The sequence below is a fragment of the Labrus bergylta genome, chromosome 24, assembly GCF_963930695.1.
Source record: "Labrus bergylta chromosome 24, fLabBer1.1, whole genome shotgun sequence".
NCBI lineage: Eukaryota > Metazoa > Chordata > Actinopteri > Labriformes > Labridae > Labrus > Labrus bergylta.
Genome location: NC_089218.1, coordinates 7,502,054 through 7,520,535, shown reverse-complemented (window position 1 = coordinate 7,520,535; position 18,482 = coordinate 7,502,054). Strand labels below are relative to the sequence as shown.

At 44.6% G+C, this 18,482-nt stretch overlaps 2 protein-coding genes across 4 annotated transcripts; both read left to right on the top strand.

Moving 5' to 3' along the window:
* The first annotated feature begins 919 nt into the window (after positions 1-919).
* On the top strand, positions 920-4,341 carry cpb2 (carboxypeptidase B2 (plasma)). The gene is made up of 11 exons (XM_020653933.3): positions 920-1,061; positions 1,369-1,444; positions 1,536-1,660; positions 1,764-1,872; positions 2,325-2,426; positions 2,505-2,609; positions 2,704-2,820; positions 2,914-3,004; positions 3,490-3,692; positions 3,829-3,913; positions 3,998-4,341. Exons 1-11 carry the CDS (start codon positions 985-987, stop codon positions 4,225-4,227), a joined length of 1,320 nt encoding a protein of 439 aa, XP_020509589.2. The 5' UTR covers positions 920-984; the 3' UTR covers positions 4,228-4,341.
* A 1,194-nt stretch (positions 4,342-5,535) lies between these two features.
* Positions 5,536-16,891, top strand: zc3h13 (zinc finger CCCH-type containing 13). 3 transcript variants are annotated; one of them, XM_065952261.1, is made up of 20 exons: positions 5,536-5,686; positions 6,271-6,444; positions 7,295-7,398; positions 7,552-7,666; positions 7,757-7,865; positions 7,998-8,158; positions 8,313-8,461; positions 8,818-9,018; positions 9,179-9,340; positions 9,456-9,799; positions 10,012-10,485; positions 10,656-10,904; positions 11,206-11,719; positions 11,841-12,037; positions 12,312-13,553; positions 14,023-14,685; positions 14,784-14,927; positions 15,115-15,315; positions 15,463-15,626; positions 16,294-16,891. In XM_065952261.1, exons 2-20 carry the CDS (start codon positions 6,280-6,282, stop codon positions 16,495-16,497), a joined length of 5,562 nt encoding a protein of 1,853 aa, XP_065808333.1. In that variant the 5' UTR covers positions 5,536-5,686; positions 6,271-6,279; the 3' UTR covers positions 16,498-16,891. The 3 variants fall into 3 exon arrangements, with proteins under 3 accessions (XP_065808333.1, XP_020509572.1, XP_029137018.1); XM_020653916.3 differs by having other exon boundaries at positions 7,754-7,865; XM_029281185.2 differs by lacking the exons at positions 5,536-5,686; positions 7,295-7,398 and having other exon boundaries at positions 6,305-6,444; positions 7,754-7,865.
* The last annotated feature ends 1,591 nt before the right edge of the window (positions 16,892-18,482 follow it).

Below are 18,482 nucleotides of genomic sequence, written 5' to 3'. Positions count from 1 at the left end.
AATGTTAACAGACAAAGAGTAAGGTCTTTTACCTGCTCTTTTGTAATGTTAACAGACAAAGAGTAAGGTATTTTACCTGCTTTTTGTAAAGTGTCTCGAGATAACACTTGTTATGAGTTGACGCTATACAAATAAAAATTGATTGATTTGTATTCTTAACCTTGTGCTGTATTAAAAAAAGACATATTCAAATTTTTTCGAGCTTTTATATTCAGTGTTTTTTTTTATTATAATGTGTATTATCTATCAATCTATCTCAATATTATAAACAGTATAGACAGTTAAAACAAACAGACATGCATTTGTTTGAACAGGCAGCAGAAGCAAAATGCTTATAAAAGCCTTTCATCATATCAAATGAATCTACTGGCCTCCAGAAGTGTGAAGAAAGCCAGAACAGATGAATCATTCACACTTATAAGCGTAAAAAAAAAAATAGCTTTACAACCTTTTTTTTTTGTTGTTGTTTCATTTTGTATTAAAACAAGTCATTAAATGTCATAATATTGAGGAGTCGGCAGCCCAGTGGTTGATGTGAGCGCCCCATTTACGGAGGCTGTGGTCCTCCAAGCGGTTGGCCTGGGTTCTCATCCGACCTGTGGCTCCTTCCCCACTCTCTCTCTCCCGACATCTTACTCTTTTCACTGTCCTATCTTTAAATAAAAGGCATGAAAACAAAGAAGATCATAATATGGGTATTGAGAAAAAGTGGATTTGTGTAAGCACAATAATCAGTCCTATCGATGAGATGTGTTTTTGCAATTGGTCAAATTAAAAGAACACCCTTAACTGCATTTGGAACTATAGTAAGAGGAATACAGACTACCTGCTCTCTCTCAGCCCTGATTGCTGATCTATGCCCTCGTCTTTCAACAAAAGTAATGTTTAACTTCTAAATAAACACTGATTTGATCAATAATCTGTCCCGTCTGCTGTGTTTTGGGAACAAACTTCTTGTCATTTCCAGTTTGGAATCCTGACAACATGAAATCTCTCTGGATATTGTTTGTTTTAATCAACGTGCAGAAACTCCTGAAGACTGGACACTGCACAGAAACACAGTAAGTGGATTTGGATTTTATTAGCTATCGTGGGAAAGAGCAAGTCACTTCTTTCCCACAAAGAAAACAGCAAGATGACAAACTTATTCAAACGCACTCCCCTTTACACGATTGTTGTGCTGTCCAAATGTACTCAGGTCACACAACAATCATTTAAAATTGACTTGACAACACTGTCCCACTTTTAACTTAAACAACGTAGGAGTTACAGCCGCCTTTAAAACACCGTGACGCATTCTTCCGGACCTCTGCGTCCTTCATGGTAGACTGTGTAATCTCCTGATGTTCTCTATTTCTTCTCCTTCAGGGACCAAATCCTGTCAATCACCCCAAAAACAGAGGAGCAAGTGGACATCTTGAAGAATCTCACCTCTCAATATGAGGTAGGAGCTGCACGTCTTCTTCTAAGCTTTCTTTCATGGCCTTTTCTTTTTTTACCCTCTGTGATTTTTCTCTGACTTACTTTCTAACCAGACAGCCTTATGGCAGCCGGCTGCACCTCAATACATCCAAGAAGAAAGTGAGGTCCACCTGTTTGTTCCTGCAACCAACTTAGAGACTGTAAAGAACCTGCTGCAGGGACATGCCATAACCCATGCGTGTGTTGCCCTTTCTGAAATTGTACACGCTTAACACAAAGATATCACAGACCTGCAGCATAGTCACTGTGCAATGTGTTTGTTTTTTATTTTTTAATTTCAGGGTGTTACTGGCCAACACCAATGAGTTGATCGAAATGCAGACGATGAACGACTCCACCGACCCACGGAGCAGCACAAATTTCTACGAGAGATATCACAGTCTGGAGGATGTATGCATGTCTCCTTTATCGATCAGATTGCATTACCATGAGTGCAATTTAAAAAAAAGAAAACTTAACACTACTTAACAGGAACCGAGAATTGTGTTTTGGGTCTGTCAGTAACACTGAACTCTTGAGTGCTTCATTTTATTAAGTACAACTTGCAAAATATTGACATTTTTGCTGCAGTTACTTCTAGTTTTATGGTTTATTATGATCCTTTTTTTTTAAGGTTTAAACTTTATGAAAGTTGTTTTGGTACTATAGCCCAGTATCATTTCCAGTTTGGCAGGTTTTTATTTTGACAAGCTGTGAGAATTTGATCACATTTAACAATTTCTGGCTCCTTTTGAGTCTTTTTTTTTTTTTGCTTGCATCGACAGTATTTATCACAATATTATTAGATTACCTGGAAGCAGGCTGCTGTATTTACTGAATATATTTCCCTTTAATCATTGTAGATCTATTATTGGATAAACAGGACCACACAGGAAAACCTCGCCAGAGTAAAAACCATTCTCATTGGCTCATCGAGTGAGAAACGTCCGCTCTATGTCCTGAAGGTTCTTCCACTCGTCATCTGAAGATAACACGCTCGTTGAACATTTTGACTTCTGACTAATCCTTACTTTATCCCTCAGTTGTCTTTAAATGACAGAGCAGATAAGAAGGCCATGTGGATTGACTGTGGGATCCATGCCAGGGAGTGGATCTCTCCTGCTTTCTGCTTGTGGTTTGTTCAGCATGTGAGTACACTGAACGCATCACAGCAGGGAGGAAACATTGAAGTAAAGTTTCACAGTGTTCTCGCTCTAACATCAAACGTCCCTTCTCCCCCAGTCGTTGGCCTTTTACGATGTAAACCAAGACATCACTGACATCCTGGACAACATGGACATCTACATCCTGCCTGTGCTGAACCCTGATGGATACTCTTACACATGGACACATTACACAGTGAGAGCGCATTCAAAATAACAGAGAAGTTGTAAAGGCCGAACATTTCAGCTGGATTCATGATCCGTCCCTGATATTCTTTTTTTTTCTCAGAACAGGATGTGGAGGAAGAACCGCTCCGCCAGCATGAACAGCGACTGCATCGGAGTCGACCTGAACAGGAACTTTGACGCCAACTGGTGCAGTAAGTCCTCCGTCATGAACCAGCTGTCCTGTACTGGAGAATCATCACATCAATGTAGACATCCACTTTAAAGTAATCCTTTGACTCTCAGTACACACTCCAATAATTTGTTGATTGGGACAAAATCATTTCTCAATCCCAAATAAAACTGAATTATGTTAAAGTGGCATTCTTGTTTTTGAAACCTTTACAATACTTTTTGCTTATTTAAACGTCTTCATGAACAATAGATCCAAAATTTCACAGATTGCTTCAGAAAGCAGCTGCAGAGGGCTGTGATGATTGCAATTTATTCCTTCGCGACAAATGAACCCAATTAGCCACTGACTATAGTTTGTTTTCTTATGTATAACTGGAGATGATTGAGCGATTGATAGGACTTGGTTTGACATCATGGTTTGATTGTGATGTTTTTATAATAACTCATCATGCATGAAAAAGTCTTTGTAGCATAACATACAGTGAAGTGATGCTGTGTCTTCCAGCGGAGGGATCCTCTCCTAACCCCTGCACTGAGATCTACTGTGGCGCCTTCCCAGAGTCAGAACCAGAGACTCACGCCGTGGCCGAGTTCCTGCGCAGCCACAAAGACACGATCCAGCTCTACGTCAGCATCCACTCGTACTCTCAGATGCTGCTCTTCCCGTACTCGTACACCTTAGAGGAGGCAGAGAACCACAACGAACTGGTGAGTGGTTTTCTCGGTGCCTCATCCATCAAACACAAATGTGAGAGCTTTTCTCTTGAAGATAAGAGCTCCAGAGTGTGTGGAGGCTTTATTCTGCAGGATGGCTTTCAACTGTTTTTCAAATGCATTTCTTTAGCTTGAGATTGCCAAAGAAGCAACCGAGAAAATCAGGAGATACTACAGGAGCAACTACAGATACGGTTCAGGAGCAAAGACAATATGTAAGACTTGTTTTTTTTCTTCATTTGAAGGTATAGCTTGACTTGATTCAGTCCCTTTCATAAGTGTCATTGCTCATTCCTCAGACTTGGCTCCAGGTGGTTCAGACGACTGGGCGTACAACCTCGGCATCAAATACTCCTTCACTTTTGAGCTCCAGGACCGCGGGCATTACGGCTTCCTCCTGCCACCATCTCACATACCCAAAGCCTGCAATGAAGCTCTGACCGGTGTGAAGACCATCGCTCTGAAAGTTATAGAGAAAACACAGACCCCAACAAGTCCTCCTACAGCAGCTACACCTTTCTGGAAGTAACTTTTGTGGATGAAACTTGTTGACACAAATTGGTTTGATTGTTTATAAGGTGATTAAGTCAGTAATGATATAAATTGTGTAATTCTGATGCCAAATAAACATTTCCATGTTGTTCATTTGCTTAATATTGTCTTATTTTCCCCCATTTTTTATAGTTGTAGTTTATTGGTGTTTATTAATCCCACAAGGGGAAATTACTTTTACACGCTGTTTTTGAGACATGCTACACACTCAGGCTGAAATACACAAACAGGATCATATGGACATGCACTAGTGGAGAGATGTGAGGCTGCACATGAAAGAGCGCTTGGCAGTGCTCAGGAAGTGAACTGGCTACCCTCCTGTTCCCAACCCAAGTCCTTAAGGAATGAGCTACAGCGTCAGTCTTTTGAATTTCTATGACTTCTAAGAATAAATGTAGTTGAAGGTAGCCTATGTTTAAGTATTTTGGGCATGTATGACATTTTTTTTTAAATGTGATTTACTGAATTTTGACAGTAAATCTAACTTGATCCACACTCTGTGGAACAGTGGTGTGATTGATCAGTAGCTTGATGCTAGTCAACTTAAAGGTCACATATTATCAAAGTCAAAGTCAACTTTATTTCAATTTCAAAATATGCCAGACATACAGTGGAATCGAAATTGCGTTTGTCTCCGTCCCGCGGTGCAATACAACCAAAATAAGGTAAAATAAGATAAGGTAAAAATAGATAAAATAAAATGAGGTAAAAATAAGGTAAATAATATTTACAGAATACTCTTTACAGAATATTAAATTCTATATTGTGCAAAAGCTACAAAATGGTAAATAAAATAAAATAAAATTGAAAGAAAAAGTAAACTTGTGCAATATGTGCAATGTGCAGTAAACTGAGTGTACTTTTGAAAAGTTAGCTTCAAAATAAGATAAGATAAGATAATCCTTTATCGATCCCCAGTGTGGAAATTCAAGTGTTGCAGCAGTAAAAGACAAGAAGAAGAGCATGCACACGAGTGCAAATAAAATACGAATATATAGGAATAAAATAAAAATAAAGATAAAGATATGTATTCACAACTATAAGTATCCAGGACATTGAGCTTTGACCTTTAAGAAAATAAAATAAATAAAGAATATAGAGTGGTTCATTACACACTACAGAATATTCTTGACTCTAGGTCTGCGAAAAGATATAACGAGTTAAATGACATCGTTAAAGGATTAGAGTTCCGTCATCTTGTCTCTCACTCCAGCCCAGTGTGTGGCGGTGATGCGCCTTCAGGCTGGTTGTCAACCGCCAATAAAAACCAAGCGAAGAAGAAGAAGGGCCGCTCATAGGATGCGCACCCTGCGCTAACATGAAGGCACACGGGGCAGGTTCTGCCTTTCATTTGAAAGAATAAGCCTTGTTATTTCTACAAGAGCTGAATCCTTTTACTGGACTAAAGTAGATGCGACACCGACTCAATATCTTGGGTGAGACGGCTTTTGTTTTTAATCCAAAAAGTTAGCGGACCAGTGGCTAAATGTAGAATGAAGGCCCCGCGCTAAGCTAACTTTAGCGTTAGCATTCGTTCGCTTGTTTAGTACAATGCCAGGCATGTGTGATGTTTAAAGGCGTAACTTCTTCACTAATAAGCATTTAAATGTTTGAATGCAAACAGCTTTAGCAGCATGTAACCCTCGTTGTTGCTGGTTGTACGGTTCAGCTCTCAACAGAGAGAAGGGAGCATGTTTTGGAGGAGTCCTGCAGAAATCAGAGCTGGAAGTAAAGGATGTGAATAAAATGTGTTTTTATGGTTAGTCTTCAGCATGCCATTTCCTTTTGGACAAGGGGGTATAATAGGTGAAACAAGCACTGCACATAGAATAAATAAATTAATGTAAATACAACATTGCAGATGTTTAAAACACATCTGCAATGTTGTATTTTAACTCATTTGATCTAAACAGGATGACACGATGAAATAATCACAGGTGTAAATAGAGAAGCAAAGATGGGACTGGAAAAGCTGGTGCTTGTAGTAATGCATGTAATAATGAATTTGTCATACTTCCAGTCCTGCAGAATGTCCAAGATCAGGCGGAAGGTAACAGTGGAGAATTCAAAAACCATATCTGACAGCAGCAGCAGCACCCCGACCAGCAGCACCAGCAACAACCCCGCCGCCCCCTCCCGCCGGCCCAGCGTGTTCGAAAGACTTGGCCCCAGCACTGGGAGTAATGCTGCTGATGTATGTATTAACTGCGGCTGACTTTCATGGTTGATGTACAAATAATAATAATAATAATGTTCAGGTTTTTTTGCAGCAGATGCACCCAAGACTCTAAAGCCGTTTTCATTTTTGCACTCTTAAAAAATCTCTGGAGAAGTTGAGGCGAACTGCCCCTGAAATCCCCCTAATCTAGAGGGTGTGGAAGGGGCTGACGAGGCAGCAGAGCCCACTAGTCAACGCTATACTGACAATATTTGCCTTTACATCAATGCTATGGTCAGTTCAACAGAATCACAATATCAACAGAACGGAAAACATAATGCAGCAGTTTAAATACGTGCGCGGAAGTCACACCTGTCGCATGCAGGCAGTCCGTGGCCGTGCGCTGATTCCCCTCCCCTTTGCTTGGAAGTGAATTCTCCTGATTGTATCCCGCTGTGCTCTCGCTTCAGTTGACTCAGACTTTCTGCAGGAAAAAAATACGAGGACTTCAGGAGTTTTGTGCAAGTGTGAAAGCACTAACACTGTTTCACTTTTACACAGTCAAGATTATTCCTGTAGAGAGTAAATTGTTTGAAAGCTTATGGTGTGGAGTTTAATTAAGAATGAGAAATAACTGTGTAGTCTTTATAGGCAGTTTTGTTGCTGCGCTCGAGAAACACATTTTTTAAAAATATAAATAGGTTATTTTGACCCAGATTGTGTAAAAAAAAAAAAGGGGGGGGGGGCTACAGGGCCTCATTCCTTAACTGGAAGCACTTTCACTTAACCTGAGGTTCTCCTAACATCACATCAGTGAAGGCTGTCTCATCTCAGTTGATGTTGTTGAATGTGATCATGTTGCATCTGATCTGTTTGGGTCTTTCAGAGTCACTGTAGAAATTGGCTGAAGACCGGTAATTGCAGTTACGGCAACACTTGTCGCTACACACATGGAACTCAGCCACGAGGCAAAGGATTTAGCTTTAGTCGGTAAGATGGCTTGTTTTAGTTTGAATTTACTTTACGTGTTTACTTTTTGACATCAGGATTTCTATGTGGAAGTCTATGTGTTTTGCTTTTCAGGACAAACTTTATTATTTTGCCGTGTTCATTGGTTGATCAATGTTATTTCTCATGGAGCAGGTCAGCCGAGAGACCCACAGGTGATCTGCGGGAGAGGATGAAGAATAAAAGACAAGATGTTGACCCAGAAAACCTAAAGCGAGACCCAGAAGAGCCCACATCCCCCACAGCGAGAGTGAGTTCCCTACTCCCTTTATCTTTACTCTTCAAACAAATAATTGAAACTTGAAGAGTCAAAACATTTGTGCGTATTTGTCTACAGCAGAGAGACTCCTCCAGAGGCCGACACAGGGAGAAGGAGGATATAAAGATAACAAAGGAGCGCACCCCAGCCAGTGAAGAAGAGCCCACAGAGTGGGAGACAAACCGTGAAGGTAGAACAGCTTGTTTTCTTTAAGTCATGTCAACATCCATTTCATTACTTACTTTTGAAACAAAATAAATGAATCAACATTCATCAAGTTTGCTTTGGTATTTTCTAAGTCTCTGGGTTTTGTTTCCCTCAGACTCGGATATCGGTGACTACGACTACGAGTTATCCCTAGAAATGAAGCGCCAAAAGATTCAACGTGAGCTGATGAAATTGGAGAACTTGGAAAAGAGGGAGGAGATCGTCATCAAGAAAGACGAGACCCCCACCAAAACAAGAGCGACTGCCATGCCTAAAGTGAGGATCTATTTCCTACCTCTGCTTTGACTTTTTTTTTTTTTAAAGAAATATATATTTTTCTTTAAGAATCTCTATTTCTGCGAGCACAGCTCTGTAGCCCTTGTATTAGTAGCGGTCTGTTTTAACCTGATCTGTGGTCTCTGTCCTGCAGGCCTCCCCAGAGCAGTTAAGCAACAGAGATTCACCCTCATCCAGAAAGTCCAGTGGATCCCCAAAGCACAAAAGTGGAACAAAAGGCCCAGGATCTGGCAAGAAGGAGAAGAAGGCGTCTGTGTCCTCACCGGTTTCAGAATCTGCCAGGTAGGCATGCATGAGGGGGGGCTTTCAGATAGTAGTCACAAAATGTCAAAGTTTAAGTAGTCATGACTTGGGTGGTCATGAGTCTGAGTTGAAGTCTGCACATTTAATCAATGTAGGTTTTAAAAAGAGCGCCGGTGACGTAAAAATCGCCTTTCTGAAAAGATTATCAACTTGAAGAGCTTAGAGCGGCCACACAAAAAAGGGGAAGCGCTTGGGGGGGGGGAACTATGGGCATTCAGAGCAGTTTCAGAGCATCATTAGTTTTTCTTGCTTTCTTGTTAATATATGGTAAAAAGAAAAGCGTTCCCTGTCCTTAAACAATTTGTGTTTGACATTTTCTGTCCTCTTATAATCAGGTCTTCAAAAGGAGGTCACAGTAAAAAGAAAGGGCCCCGGACTCCGAGTCCTCCTCCGCCAGTCCCTTTGGACATTCCTGTCGTTGGGAAGAAACACAAAGGCAAACACAAAAACAAGGAGAAGTCTGAGGAGAAGCAAAAAGAGGGGAAAGATCGAGGACGGGATACAGAGAAACACAAAGAGAAGAAGGAAAAACGCAGGTACAGTGATGAGTCAGTGTTCGACTGTTTTAATAATATTAGTGTGTTTACGCGTCACTGAGAAATCACCGTGAAGATAAATCTTGCTGGTCTATTGATATTTGAAATCATGACACATTTCTAACACTCGTTCTTTTCAACATAACCTTGTTGCCTGCAGAGACAGATCGGACAGTTCCCACAAGGCCAAGCGGTCGGTGACATCAGAGGAGCGCTCTGGTAGTGTGTCATCGCACCCGACTTCACCGCCAGCCAGAAAGAAATCCACCTCTCCTAAAGCTTTGTCCCATAAGGCCTCTGCCCTGGCCTCACCTCCTCGCAGGTAAAGGCTCATGTCTCCTTAAAACCGCAGAACTACTTAAATTCCTAGACTTTTTATTTTGAAAACATTTCGATCAAAGTGCCTGTCAGGTATTTACTGTCTCTTGCCACTGCAGGTGTCCTTCTCCTCCTCGCCGCCAGCACACCCCCACCCCTCCTCGCCACCTCTCCCCTTCCTCCCACTCCGGTTCCTCCGCCCAGCGGCACTCTTTGTCTCCTCGTCGGCGTCGCTCGTCCTCCCCCTCCTACCACCGGAGCACACCAGCTGCGGCCTCTACCTCTCCCCCTCCGAGCTCCCGCCGCTCCCCATCACCCCCTCCCTCCCAGGACGCCTCCTCCCCTCACCGCCGATCAGACAGGTCCAGCCCCAGCAGACACCACTCCAGGGGCCGAGAGAGAAGCCGGGGTGAGAGAGAACGGAGTCCGCCTGCTCAGGAGCGCAGAAATGAGCGCAGAGATGGTAACTTTCTTTTTCTTCTACTGTTTTGAATATTGTTTATTTTCTCTTGGTGGGAAGTCAGCTTGAAGCTATACTGAAATCACTTATTTTCACTCATCTTTTCTCATACACAGCTTTGTCTTTTGTTTGGAGGGTTACAGAACAACAGTGTTTCAAGTGTTTTAAATTAATCCTTTCATCTGCTGTTCATTTTTTGTGTGTCTTGTCAACAGAAAGCCGCAGCAAGCGAGACAAGGACAGCATCCGCGATGACCGGGACTACGACTCCGAACAAGTGTCATCACGGGACGCTCGTGACGATAGAGAGACCAGAGAGCGACGCGACGCTCGCGATCGAGGAAGAGAACCAACGCGAGACTCGCGTGACCACAGAGACAACAGAGACGTGAAGGACTCCAGAGAGAGTCGCACAGAGACGCGCTCAAGCCGAGAGTCGCTGGAGCTCCGTGACCGCGAACGGGAACGAGAGCGGGAGCGTGAGAAAGAGAGGGAGAAGGAGAGGGAGCGAGAGAAGGAGAGAGAGAGGGAGAGGAGCGAAGCCCACAGGAAGGAGGAGGCGCCTCAGGACGACAGGAATTATGGGAGAGGACACGGACGTGAAGAAATAGGGAGGACAGAGACGAGGGTAGACAGAGCTGAGAGGAACGGACGAGGAAGGGGGCGAGCTAATGAAACGTCTGATAAAGGCAAGACTCATTTAATTAACTCTTTATAGTTTGTTTATTTGCAGCCATGAGAGGAAAAAGTAAAGCATCAGCATTACAATAATGCTCATTATTCTCTCTCTCATTTTTAGCATCTTCATTGTTTGAAAAAGGAGCTTTCTCATCTTCTCTGTCTTTATCTCTTCTTCCAGCCTCGAACAGAAACTCCCGCGGTTCCCAGCTGGAAAGCAGCCACGACAGTTGGGAGTCGAGAAGCAGCGCGGTCCGTGAACGCAGCGCAGAGAGGAGCACAGATCGCAGTGTTACAGAGAGAAGCTCTGACAGGGGCTCAGACCGAGATCGCTATGAGGGGGACAGGAGGGGAGAGCCGGCCCGAGACTCCTCCTACGACCGGAGAGGGGGGCATGCAGAGCGGGATCGACGAGACAACCGCGAGAGAGGTGCAGGGTTTGCTTCATTTAAGCTTGAAATCATGTGGAATATATATAGTATATTAGTTGTTTTTCATAAAAGGGAGATCTGGTATTTTAAAGCTGGGGCATTATCTTTGATTTTTCTAAGTTCATAAATCTTTGGATCTACTTCATGTATTGCTCCAGCTAGCAGCCATGTAGATTTCTGCAATGAATCTCGGCGGAATCTCTTGGTCCAAAACAAATAAAGTACCCAGACATATGTAGAAATAGTTCCAGGTTTAAAAATTCAGAAAATCTCTTTTAATTTGAATTTCTATTTTCCCAGATCAAAGAGCAGCCTCCCCGAGTCGACACCCAGGGAGATCAGAGAAGCCTGAGAGGGAGGAAAGGAGGGAGGAGCGCCGGACAGATGACAGACGAGACGACAGACCCCGCGACCGGGAGCGAGAGAGGGAAAGGGAGAGAGAGAAAGAGAAGGACAGGGAGCGAGAGAGGGAGAGGGAAAAGGAGCGGGAGAAGGAGCGGGAGGCAGAGAAGGAGAGGGTCAGGGAGAGAGAGCGGGAGCGGGAACGAGAGAGGGAGCGCGAGAGGGAGAGAGAGCGCGAGAGGGAAAGGGAGCGAGAGGAGCGGGAGCGAGAGAGGGAGGAAAGGGAGAGGGAGCGCGAGAGGGAGAGGAAGGAGCGGGAGAGGGAGAGGGAGAGAGAAAGGGAGCAGCAGGAGAGAGACAGGCAGAGGGAATGGGAGGAGAGAGAGAGAGGGAGAGAGGAAAGGAGGGAGAGGAGGGAGGACGGAAGGGATGACCGAGCCGTGCGAGACACCCGTGATGATCGCAAGACGAGGCATGTATCCGTCTATTTTATTCTCCATGTATGTTTGGTTAACTTGGATCTATGTCATTGTAGTGTGCTTTTTAAAAATGCCATATTTCTATGTTTGTCTGTAATATTCCTCTTCTTGCAGTCGTAAAAGGCCCCGGGTGGAGAGCAGCCCGAGCCCCCGACCCTCGCCAAAGCGAGCGACGCGGGACCTCAGCCCAGCAGACAGCGACGGCTACAACAGCGCAGAGGACAAAAGTGAGCGCCTGATTGGCCGAGGGCAGGCCAAGATCCACCCTCAGCCCCTCCTCCCCAGCCCAGTGTGTCCGACTTCATCTGACAGTAGGAAAATTATTTGAAAGGACACGCTCCTGTTTAATGGGCAGTGCACTTCGTATTAACTGTAAACACATGGTTTCTTCAAAGGAAATGCTCTCTTCATCTTTCCAGTTTTATTCCTTTTTTTTTTTTTTAGTACCACTTGGAAATTGTGTCCCTTCCTGTTGTATGACTCCCACTGATGACTCTTAAATGTGGCAGTCTGCTGTGTCTAATTGCTGCAATGCTTGAAAAGAAGTGTGTCAGGAGTGTTTGACCGTTTTCTGTGTCTCTGAAGGTGATAAGCATCGTCTCCTGAGCCAGGTGGTGCGGCCCCAGGAGCCCTTGCTTCGTTCTCCACCAACCTCTGCCTCTGATGAAAAACCTGCCCACTGGAAGGACGAGGAGCGCAGAGGAGCCGGGGACAAGAGGGAAGCACGCGGCCGCCTCGAGGACCTAGAGCCTCGTGGGGAAAGAAGCAGAGTAGGTGACAGACGAGGGGAGCATCTGGCAGACCCCCCATCTGACTCCCGCAGCAGAGGCAGAGACCAGTGGGACTCCACCCCGCCTCTGCCTCCGCCACCTTCAGTTCCCGCCGCTGGCAGTGAGGACAGAGACACAGTGGGCTCCCAGTCTCACGAGGAAGGTAAAAAGAAGATAAAGTCACAGAGGAAGGGCTTGAAAAAGGGTCGTAAAGAAGAGGAAGGTGGCGGCGGGAGTAACCTGGTTGCAACAGGAGATCGTTTCAACCCAGAGCCTCCTGCAGGCGGATCCTCAGATGGAGCTCCACTTTTACACTCCCCCAGGAAAGGAGCCAAGAAGAAGGTGCTCGAAAGAAAGAAACGATCCCGAGGAGAATCTGATGTGTCTGAAGAGGATTCATCCGCTCATCAGCCACATAGCAAAAGGAAGAGAGGTCCACGCACGCCACCGCCCTCCATGAGGCCTGATCATCGTGGGACTGGAGGCAATGTGGAGCCGTCTCCACTCGTCAAGACTGACAACTTCAGTGACTGGTCCGATGAGGAAGTCTCAGACAGAGCAGTAGGACCTCTGGAAGCACAAGCTCCCCTGACTACTGCTGAGAGAGCTCCTGCTGAGCCTCTGAGGATATGTGCTGCACGGGCGGGCAGGGACAGGGAGCGCTGCAATCCCCCTCCTATTGCACCGCTCCTCCCCCAGGAACCTCCAATGCTGCTGCAGACTCTGACCCCCCAGCCGCTCATGTCCCAGCCTCTGCTCCGGAAGCCTCCCCCTGAGCAGACACGCAGCAGCAGCATGGGGAGCAACCAGAGCCGCGCATCCACCAGACGCCTGAGATCGCCTTCGAATGAATCTGCCAACCGAGAAGACCCGCAAGGTCTGCGATCCCGCCGAGGCCGGCTGCAGTGCACCAACTCTCGGGACAGAGAACGAGAGAGGGAAAGAGAGAGAGAGCGGGAGAGAGACAGGCAGGTGGTGAACGATCCACCTGGAGCTGAGAGGAAGTCTCGGATTGACCAGCTGAGGAGAGAGGAGCCGAGCCGCAGCACCTCCTCAGGTAGATAAACAAACACAGTGTGACTGAACAGGAACGCCTTTTGAAGAATAATTCCAGTATTTTTATCAGAATATAATCACACTCTTAACAAGTTACAGGCAAAGAAAGTTCCTTGAACTGCTTCTGTAGATTGTTTTAATCGAGCTGGGCTGTAATGGCTGCAGCGTAATCTTCATGAGCATATTCACCCAATTAAAGAATGTCCACTTAAAGTTCTTATTTTGCCACATGTATACTCTGATTGGTATTAAAATAGTCCAACAGTGTTAGAGAAATAGTTTCTACATGAATTGGGAAATCCTTTAGACAAACAGAAGAAGCCAGTGTGACCTGTGTCACGGCACCTTGCTGAAGCAATCTACTGAAACAGTTGAATAACTTTTTGTAAACTCTCCTGTAAGGATCATCTTAAAATCAAATACTGAACTCTGATCCTACTCTAATGCATATCTTCTGTATTGTCTTACAGATCGGCAGGATTCCCGCAGCCACAGCTCCAGACGCAGCTCTCCTGACTCTGAGAGACAGGCGAGATCCCGCGCCGGCTCTTACGACAGCCGAGAACGTGAAAGGGACAGGGAGACGTTTGAGCGGGAGAGGGACCGAGACCGAAAGGACCTGCGGCCTCAGCAGCAGCAACAGCAGCAGCAGCAGCCGCTCCTCCTCCAGCAGCCCATACAACAGCCGAGAGACTGGGAGCCTGAACCCAGAGACTGGTCGAGCAGGGGACGCGAGCCTCTGCTGATGCGTCCCGGTCGCGAACCTCTCCTGAGGGAGCGGGACATCAGGGACAGGGAACGTTTGCTCCCTGAAGGACTCATCCAGCAGCACGAGCGTGAGCGAGAACGGGAGCGAGAGAGGGAGCGAGAGAGAGACGGCAGAGGCGGAGATCGAGAGAGGGAGAGGATGATGATGATGGATCTTCCGCCCCACGGCGATTCCAGGGCTGCGGGACGAGGGGATCTAAGGGGGGACATGAGAGGAGACCTGCGAGGGGACATGATGAGACAGGACAGGGGCGACTACGAGCCTTTGCTGCCAAGAGAAGCCTTCAGCCCTCCAGAGACCGACAAACCCAGCAACAGTCACCACCTGGAGCAACGAGAGCTGGAGAAGACTGACAGCTTGGACGGTAAGAAGATGAAAAACATGTTTGTAAGTTTCTTTTTTTTTTTTTTTGCAAAATGTCCTTGCTGAATTTAAAAGAATCTGTGTTCATGGTGTTATCAGGAGACGATGATGGGAAAGAGGACGACGGGCAGTCGGTTGCATCTGTTGGAGAGGAGTACGAACCAATCAGTGATGACGAGCTGGATGAGATTTTAGCTGACAGCCAGAAGAAAGAGGATCAGCAAGAGGACGAGAAAATTACAGGTACAAGGAAACATTTTATAGTTCAGAAGTTATGCGTAAACTTAGATCCAAATATGTTGATTAGATCAAAGAAATAAAAGACTCACCAGCTCTATCACAAAACTTTGCTTATTGGAAAAAAAGATGGCTAGAAGAGTGCTTACATGTTCCACGTGAAGGTTAATTTATCCATTGCATGTTCTGCCAGGTCCTTTAGATGTGATCGATGTGGACTGGTCTAGTCTGATGCCCAAACAGAAGCAGGAGCCCCGGGCAGCGGGGGCAGCGCTGCTCCGGTTCACCCCAGGGGCCGTGCTCCTAAGGGCGGGCATCTCCAAGCGACTTGCAGGGCCTGAGCTCCTGGAGCAGGTCAGAGAGGTGTGCAAGTCTGAGCTGGATGACCCTAAAGGTGAGAGTTTTGATTCATTTCTTTTGGATCAGCTGTTGCAAAGATGACAACTGTCAGTGTACAATTTGGATTTATCGACAACGAATTAAGTGTAATTTTGACTTCATTTGTGTGATCCATAAGTCTTTGTCCACTCTGCTCCTCCAGATGCTGACAAGCTATTTGAGAATGACCTGGGGGCCCTGAACATGGCGGCCCTGAACAGGCGGGTGGAGCGAGCGGGTTTACTGACGAACCTCGGGCCCTGCTGCAAGGCTCTGTGTGCACGCAGGGACTTCGCCATCCGCCGGCAGCTGTTAAAAAATGAAAAAGTAGGTGACGTCCAGTCACATACAGGCTTTAAGTGTGTTTTCAAGTTCAGATCTAAATGACTCTGGTACAGAAAGATTTGGACGGCTCTTGCATATTTCGGCAAAATTTAAGTGTGAGATAAACCATGCAGTAACATCGCTCTCTTCAAATGACAAAAACGATTATTTACCGTACATGACAGGAGTTGCTGATCTACTGTTGAAATAAGTGTTTAGTTTCATTGTATTGTTTTATAAAATTGATGGAACACAAACAAACTAAGGCGCTGATGGTCTAGCGGTTAGGGCACGGTGGCTTTAGTCCTGCAGCTCATTTCCTGCGTGTCATTCCTATCTCTCTCTCTCTCCCTTTTTCCTACTCTATCCACTGTCTTATCTAAATCTTTTAGGGGACTTACTCTGATCAGGAGCATTTCCCCTGAAAATTACAATGATGCCGTTACAGGAGGAGTAAAAAAAAAAAGTACATTTCAGTCATTTAGATCCCAAAACATTTACAAAACTATAGCCCAGGTTAAAAAATACTAAAATCTCCTCTTAAACTGCAGAGACTTGTCGAGTTCCAGGACCTTTCATTACTTTCTCTAGTCTGTGCATCAGTCAAACATTCAGACTTTGCTTATGTATTGTTGGAAGAGATGTTTTAAAGTTTGTTTGTCCTCCTCAGGGCCTGACCAAACAGTACCCCGCCACGCCTGTGGTGGACACAGAGCTGCTGCAGATGAGCATGCGTCTCTTCAGAAGGACCATGGCCGGCCAGACGTCGGGACCAGAGCGGCCTGAGGCTGCGTCGGGACCTGCAGCCGAGGCTGCTGCAGCCGGTAGTGGTAGTAAGGTTAGCACAGCGCAGCCTGAGGTGTGTGTGTCCTGAACGCCACGGGTTGAAAGTGAACGCTTGTGTTTTGTCCGACTCCCCTGACTCTGTCCTGTTTCATTACATGCATAGCCTTTTTAGTCATGAGAAGAAGAAATACAGAAAAACAGCAAACTAGTGAATCAGTTATAATTTACATGTTTTATGATGATCTGCAAGTGCTGTGCCATAGACTACCAGACATTTTTAGCCTATGGAGGTGTGTCATGAACCATGTATGAGAAGCATCGAACACACGTGAAATGACGTCATGTTTTTGTTTTTGTGCATTACAATGTTTTAGAGCAGCTTTTTAATTGTCAGTTCCACTTTGTCTAACCACGTTCAAGTGTTGTTTTCTTAGATTGTGCATTGGTTGATACAGCTGTGCATTAAAATGGTTAGATGTGGATTTTTTGTAATGGGTCTTTTGCTTTTTACCAAGTGACTGTTCAGCCTTGAAATCATTTGATGTTATTCCTGTTTGTTTACATCATATTTCAAAAAAATCTGCAGATCAAATCTAAAACATTTGCCGCAGATTGTTACTGATGAACACTGAAACATCCTGCAGGGACTTGAATGAACATTTCTCATGAATAAGCACTGCCAAACTATTCCTTTTATTGAATGTACTTTGTTAGAACTGTTGGAACACATGATTGTTGTTTTGTTTTGTTTTCTTGATGAATGGTTTGGCAATGTCTCCCTGAAATAATGAACTGAAGCGAGCAGAAAGTACCAGATCTTTGACACTGCCATGTGGAACTTCTCTCTTAAACCTTCTTCACCCCATCCATCCATACAAAAAGACGCTAAAGCAGTAGCTGCTCACATTTAAAAAAAAAAAAAAAAAAAAAGACTGAAAAGGTAAATAATTTCAACTTTAAATCACATTACTGTGTTCCAGGATGACCGTCCAGAGTCCCAATAAAAAAAGACTTGAACAGGTGGAGAAAATGAAACTCTGGGATGTGTTATATTCAACAAGTGACACTTAAAAAAAAAAGCAGGTTGTGCATGCTGTTGGACATGAATGCAATGGACAAACCAGCTTAAGGAACATTAGAATGGAGGAAAATGTCTGAAATCTAAAGAGTCCATGGATTCATCATACATCCACCCACCCATGCATCAATAACTTTAAATCTAAGAGACTCTGGGCTCTGATAAAGCTCGATATCCTTTAATCTGACCACAACTCCAGTTTGGGGAACAATTTCGTACATCTTATTTATTTTGTCTGACATTCAGTGTCAACTTTAAGGTGTGAGATCAGGTTTAATGCTGTATTTTTTTTTTTTTTACTGCAAAATAAATGTAAAATGATCCTTTCTAATTGTGAAGATATTTTGCCGGATTAGGAGTACCTCGGGACAAGGAGAAATTCAAATTAAGTGCTTGTTTATCGTGATGATCGGAGTCACCAGATGCATTTTGAGGTAAGTGCAGAAGTTGAAACGGGCATAAATTATTCATGCTACATCCAAACTTAACGGAAATTTTGCAAGCAGAAAGTCCTAATTTCTCTTAAAGGAAATACATAATTTCATATTAAATACGATGACAAGTTTCATAAGAAAGCAGAACAAAGACATAATGAGATAAATTACGGTTTATTCTTTTTGATATTTAAGTTTCCCCCCCATCTTAATGCATAATCAAAGTCTGGCTGTTGATTAAGAAAATCAAGAAAATTTACAGACTAAGCATGACTTAAAGGGGCGCTGGTGGTGCAGTGGTCCTCCGGGTGGGCGGCCCGGGTTCGAGTCCAACCTGTGGCTCCTTTCCTGCATGTCATTCCCCACTCTCTCTCCCTGATTTCCGACGATCCACTGTCCTATATCTCCAATAAAGGCACAAAAAAAAGCGTTTCCAGTGTAAGGCCAGTTTCCAGTGTAGGAGGACTTCCCAATGACATTTCGACAACTTAACTCAGAAGTCATTATTTCATTCAGTTTACAAGGCTGTAGTTTCTGTGAGAGAACAATTCTAGGAACCAT

What these genes read in the sequence shown, in the direction of transcription:
- cpb2 (XM_020653933.3), top strand. Translation starts at nt 985, where the DNA reads ATGAAATCTCTCTGGATATTGTTTGTTTTAATCAACGTGCAGAAACTC. An exon ending in GGACATGCCATAACCCATGC is followed by an intron (nt 1,661 to 1,763) that starts GTGTGTTGCCCT and finishes TTTTAATTTCAG; the next exon opens with GGTGTTACTGGCCAACACCA. An exon ending in GATATCACAGTCTGGAGGAT is followed by an intron (nt 1,873 to 2,324) that starts GTATGCATGTCT and finishes TAATCATTGTAG; the next exon opens with ATCTATTATTGGATAAACAG.
- zc3h13 (XM_020653916.3), top strand. Translation starts at nt 6,280, where the DNA reads ATGTCCAAGATCAGGCGGAAGGTAACAGTGGAGAATTCAAAAACCATA. An exon ending in CCGGTTTCAGAATCTGCCAG is followed by an intron (nt 8,462 to 8,817) that starts GTAGGCATGCAT and finishes TCTTATAATCAG; the next exon opens with GTCTTCAAAAGGAGGTCACA. An exon ending in GAGAAGAAGGAAAAACGCAG is followed by an intron (nt 9,019 to 9,178) that starts GTACAGTGATGA and finishes TGTTGCCTGCAG; the next exon opens with AGACAGATCGGACAGTTCCC.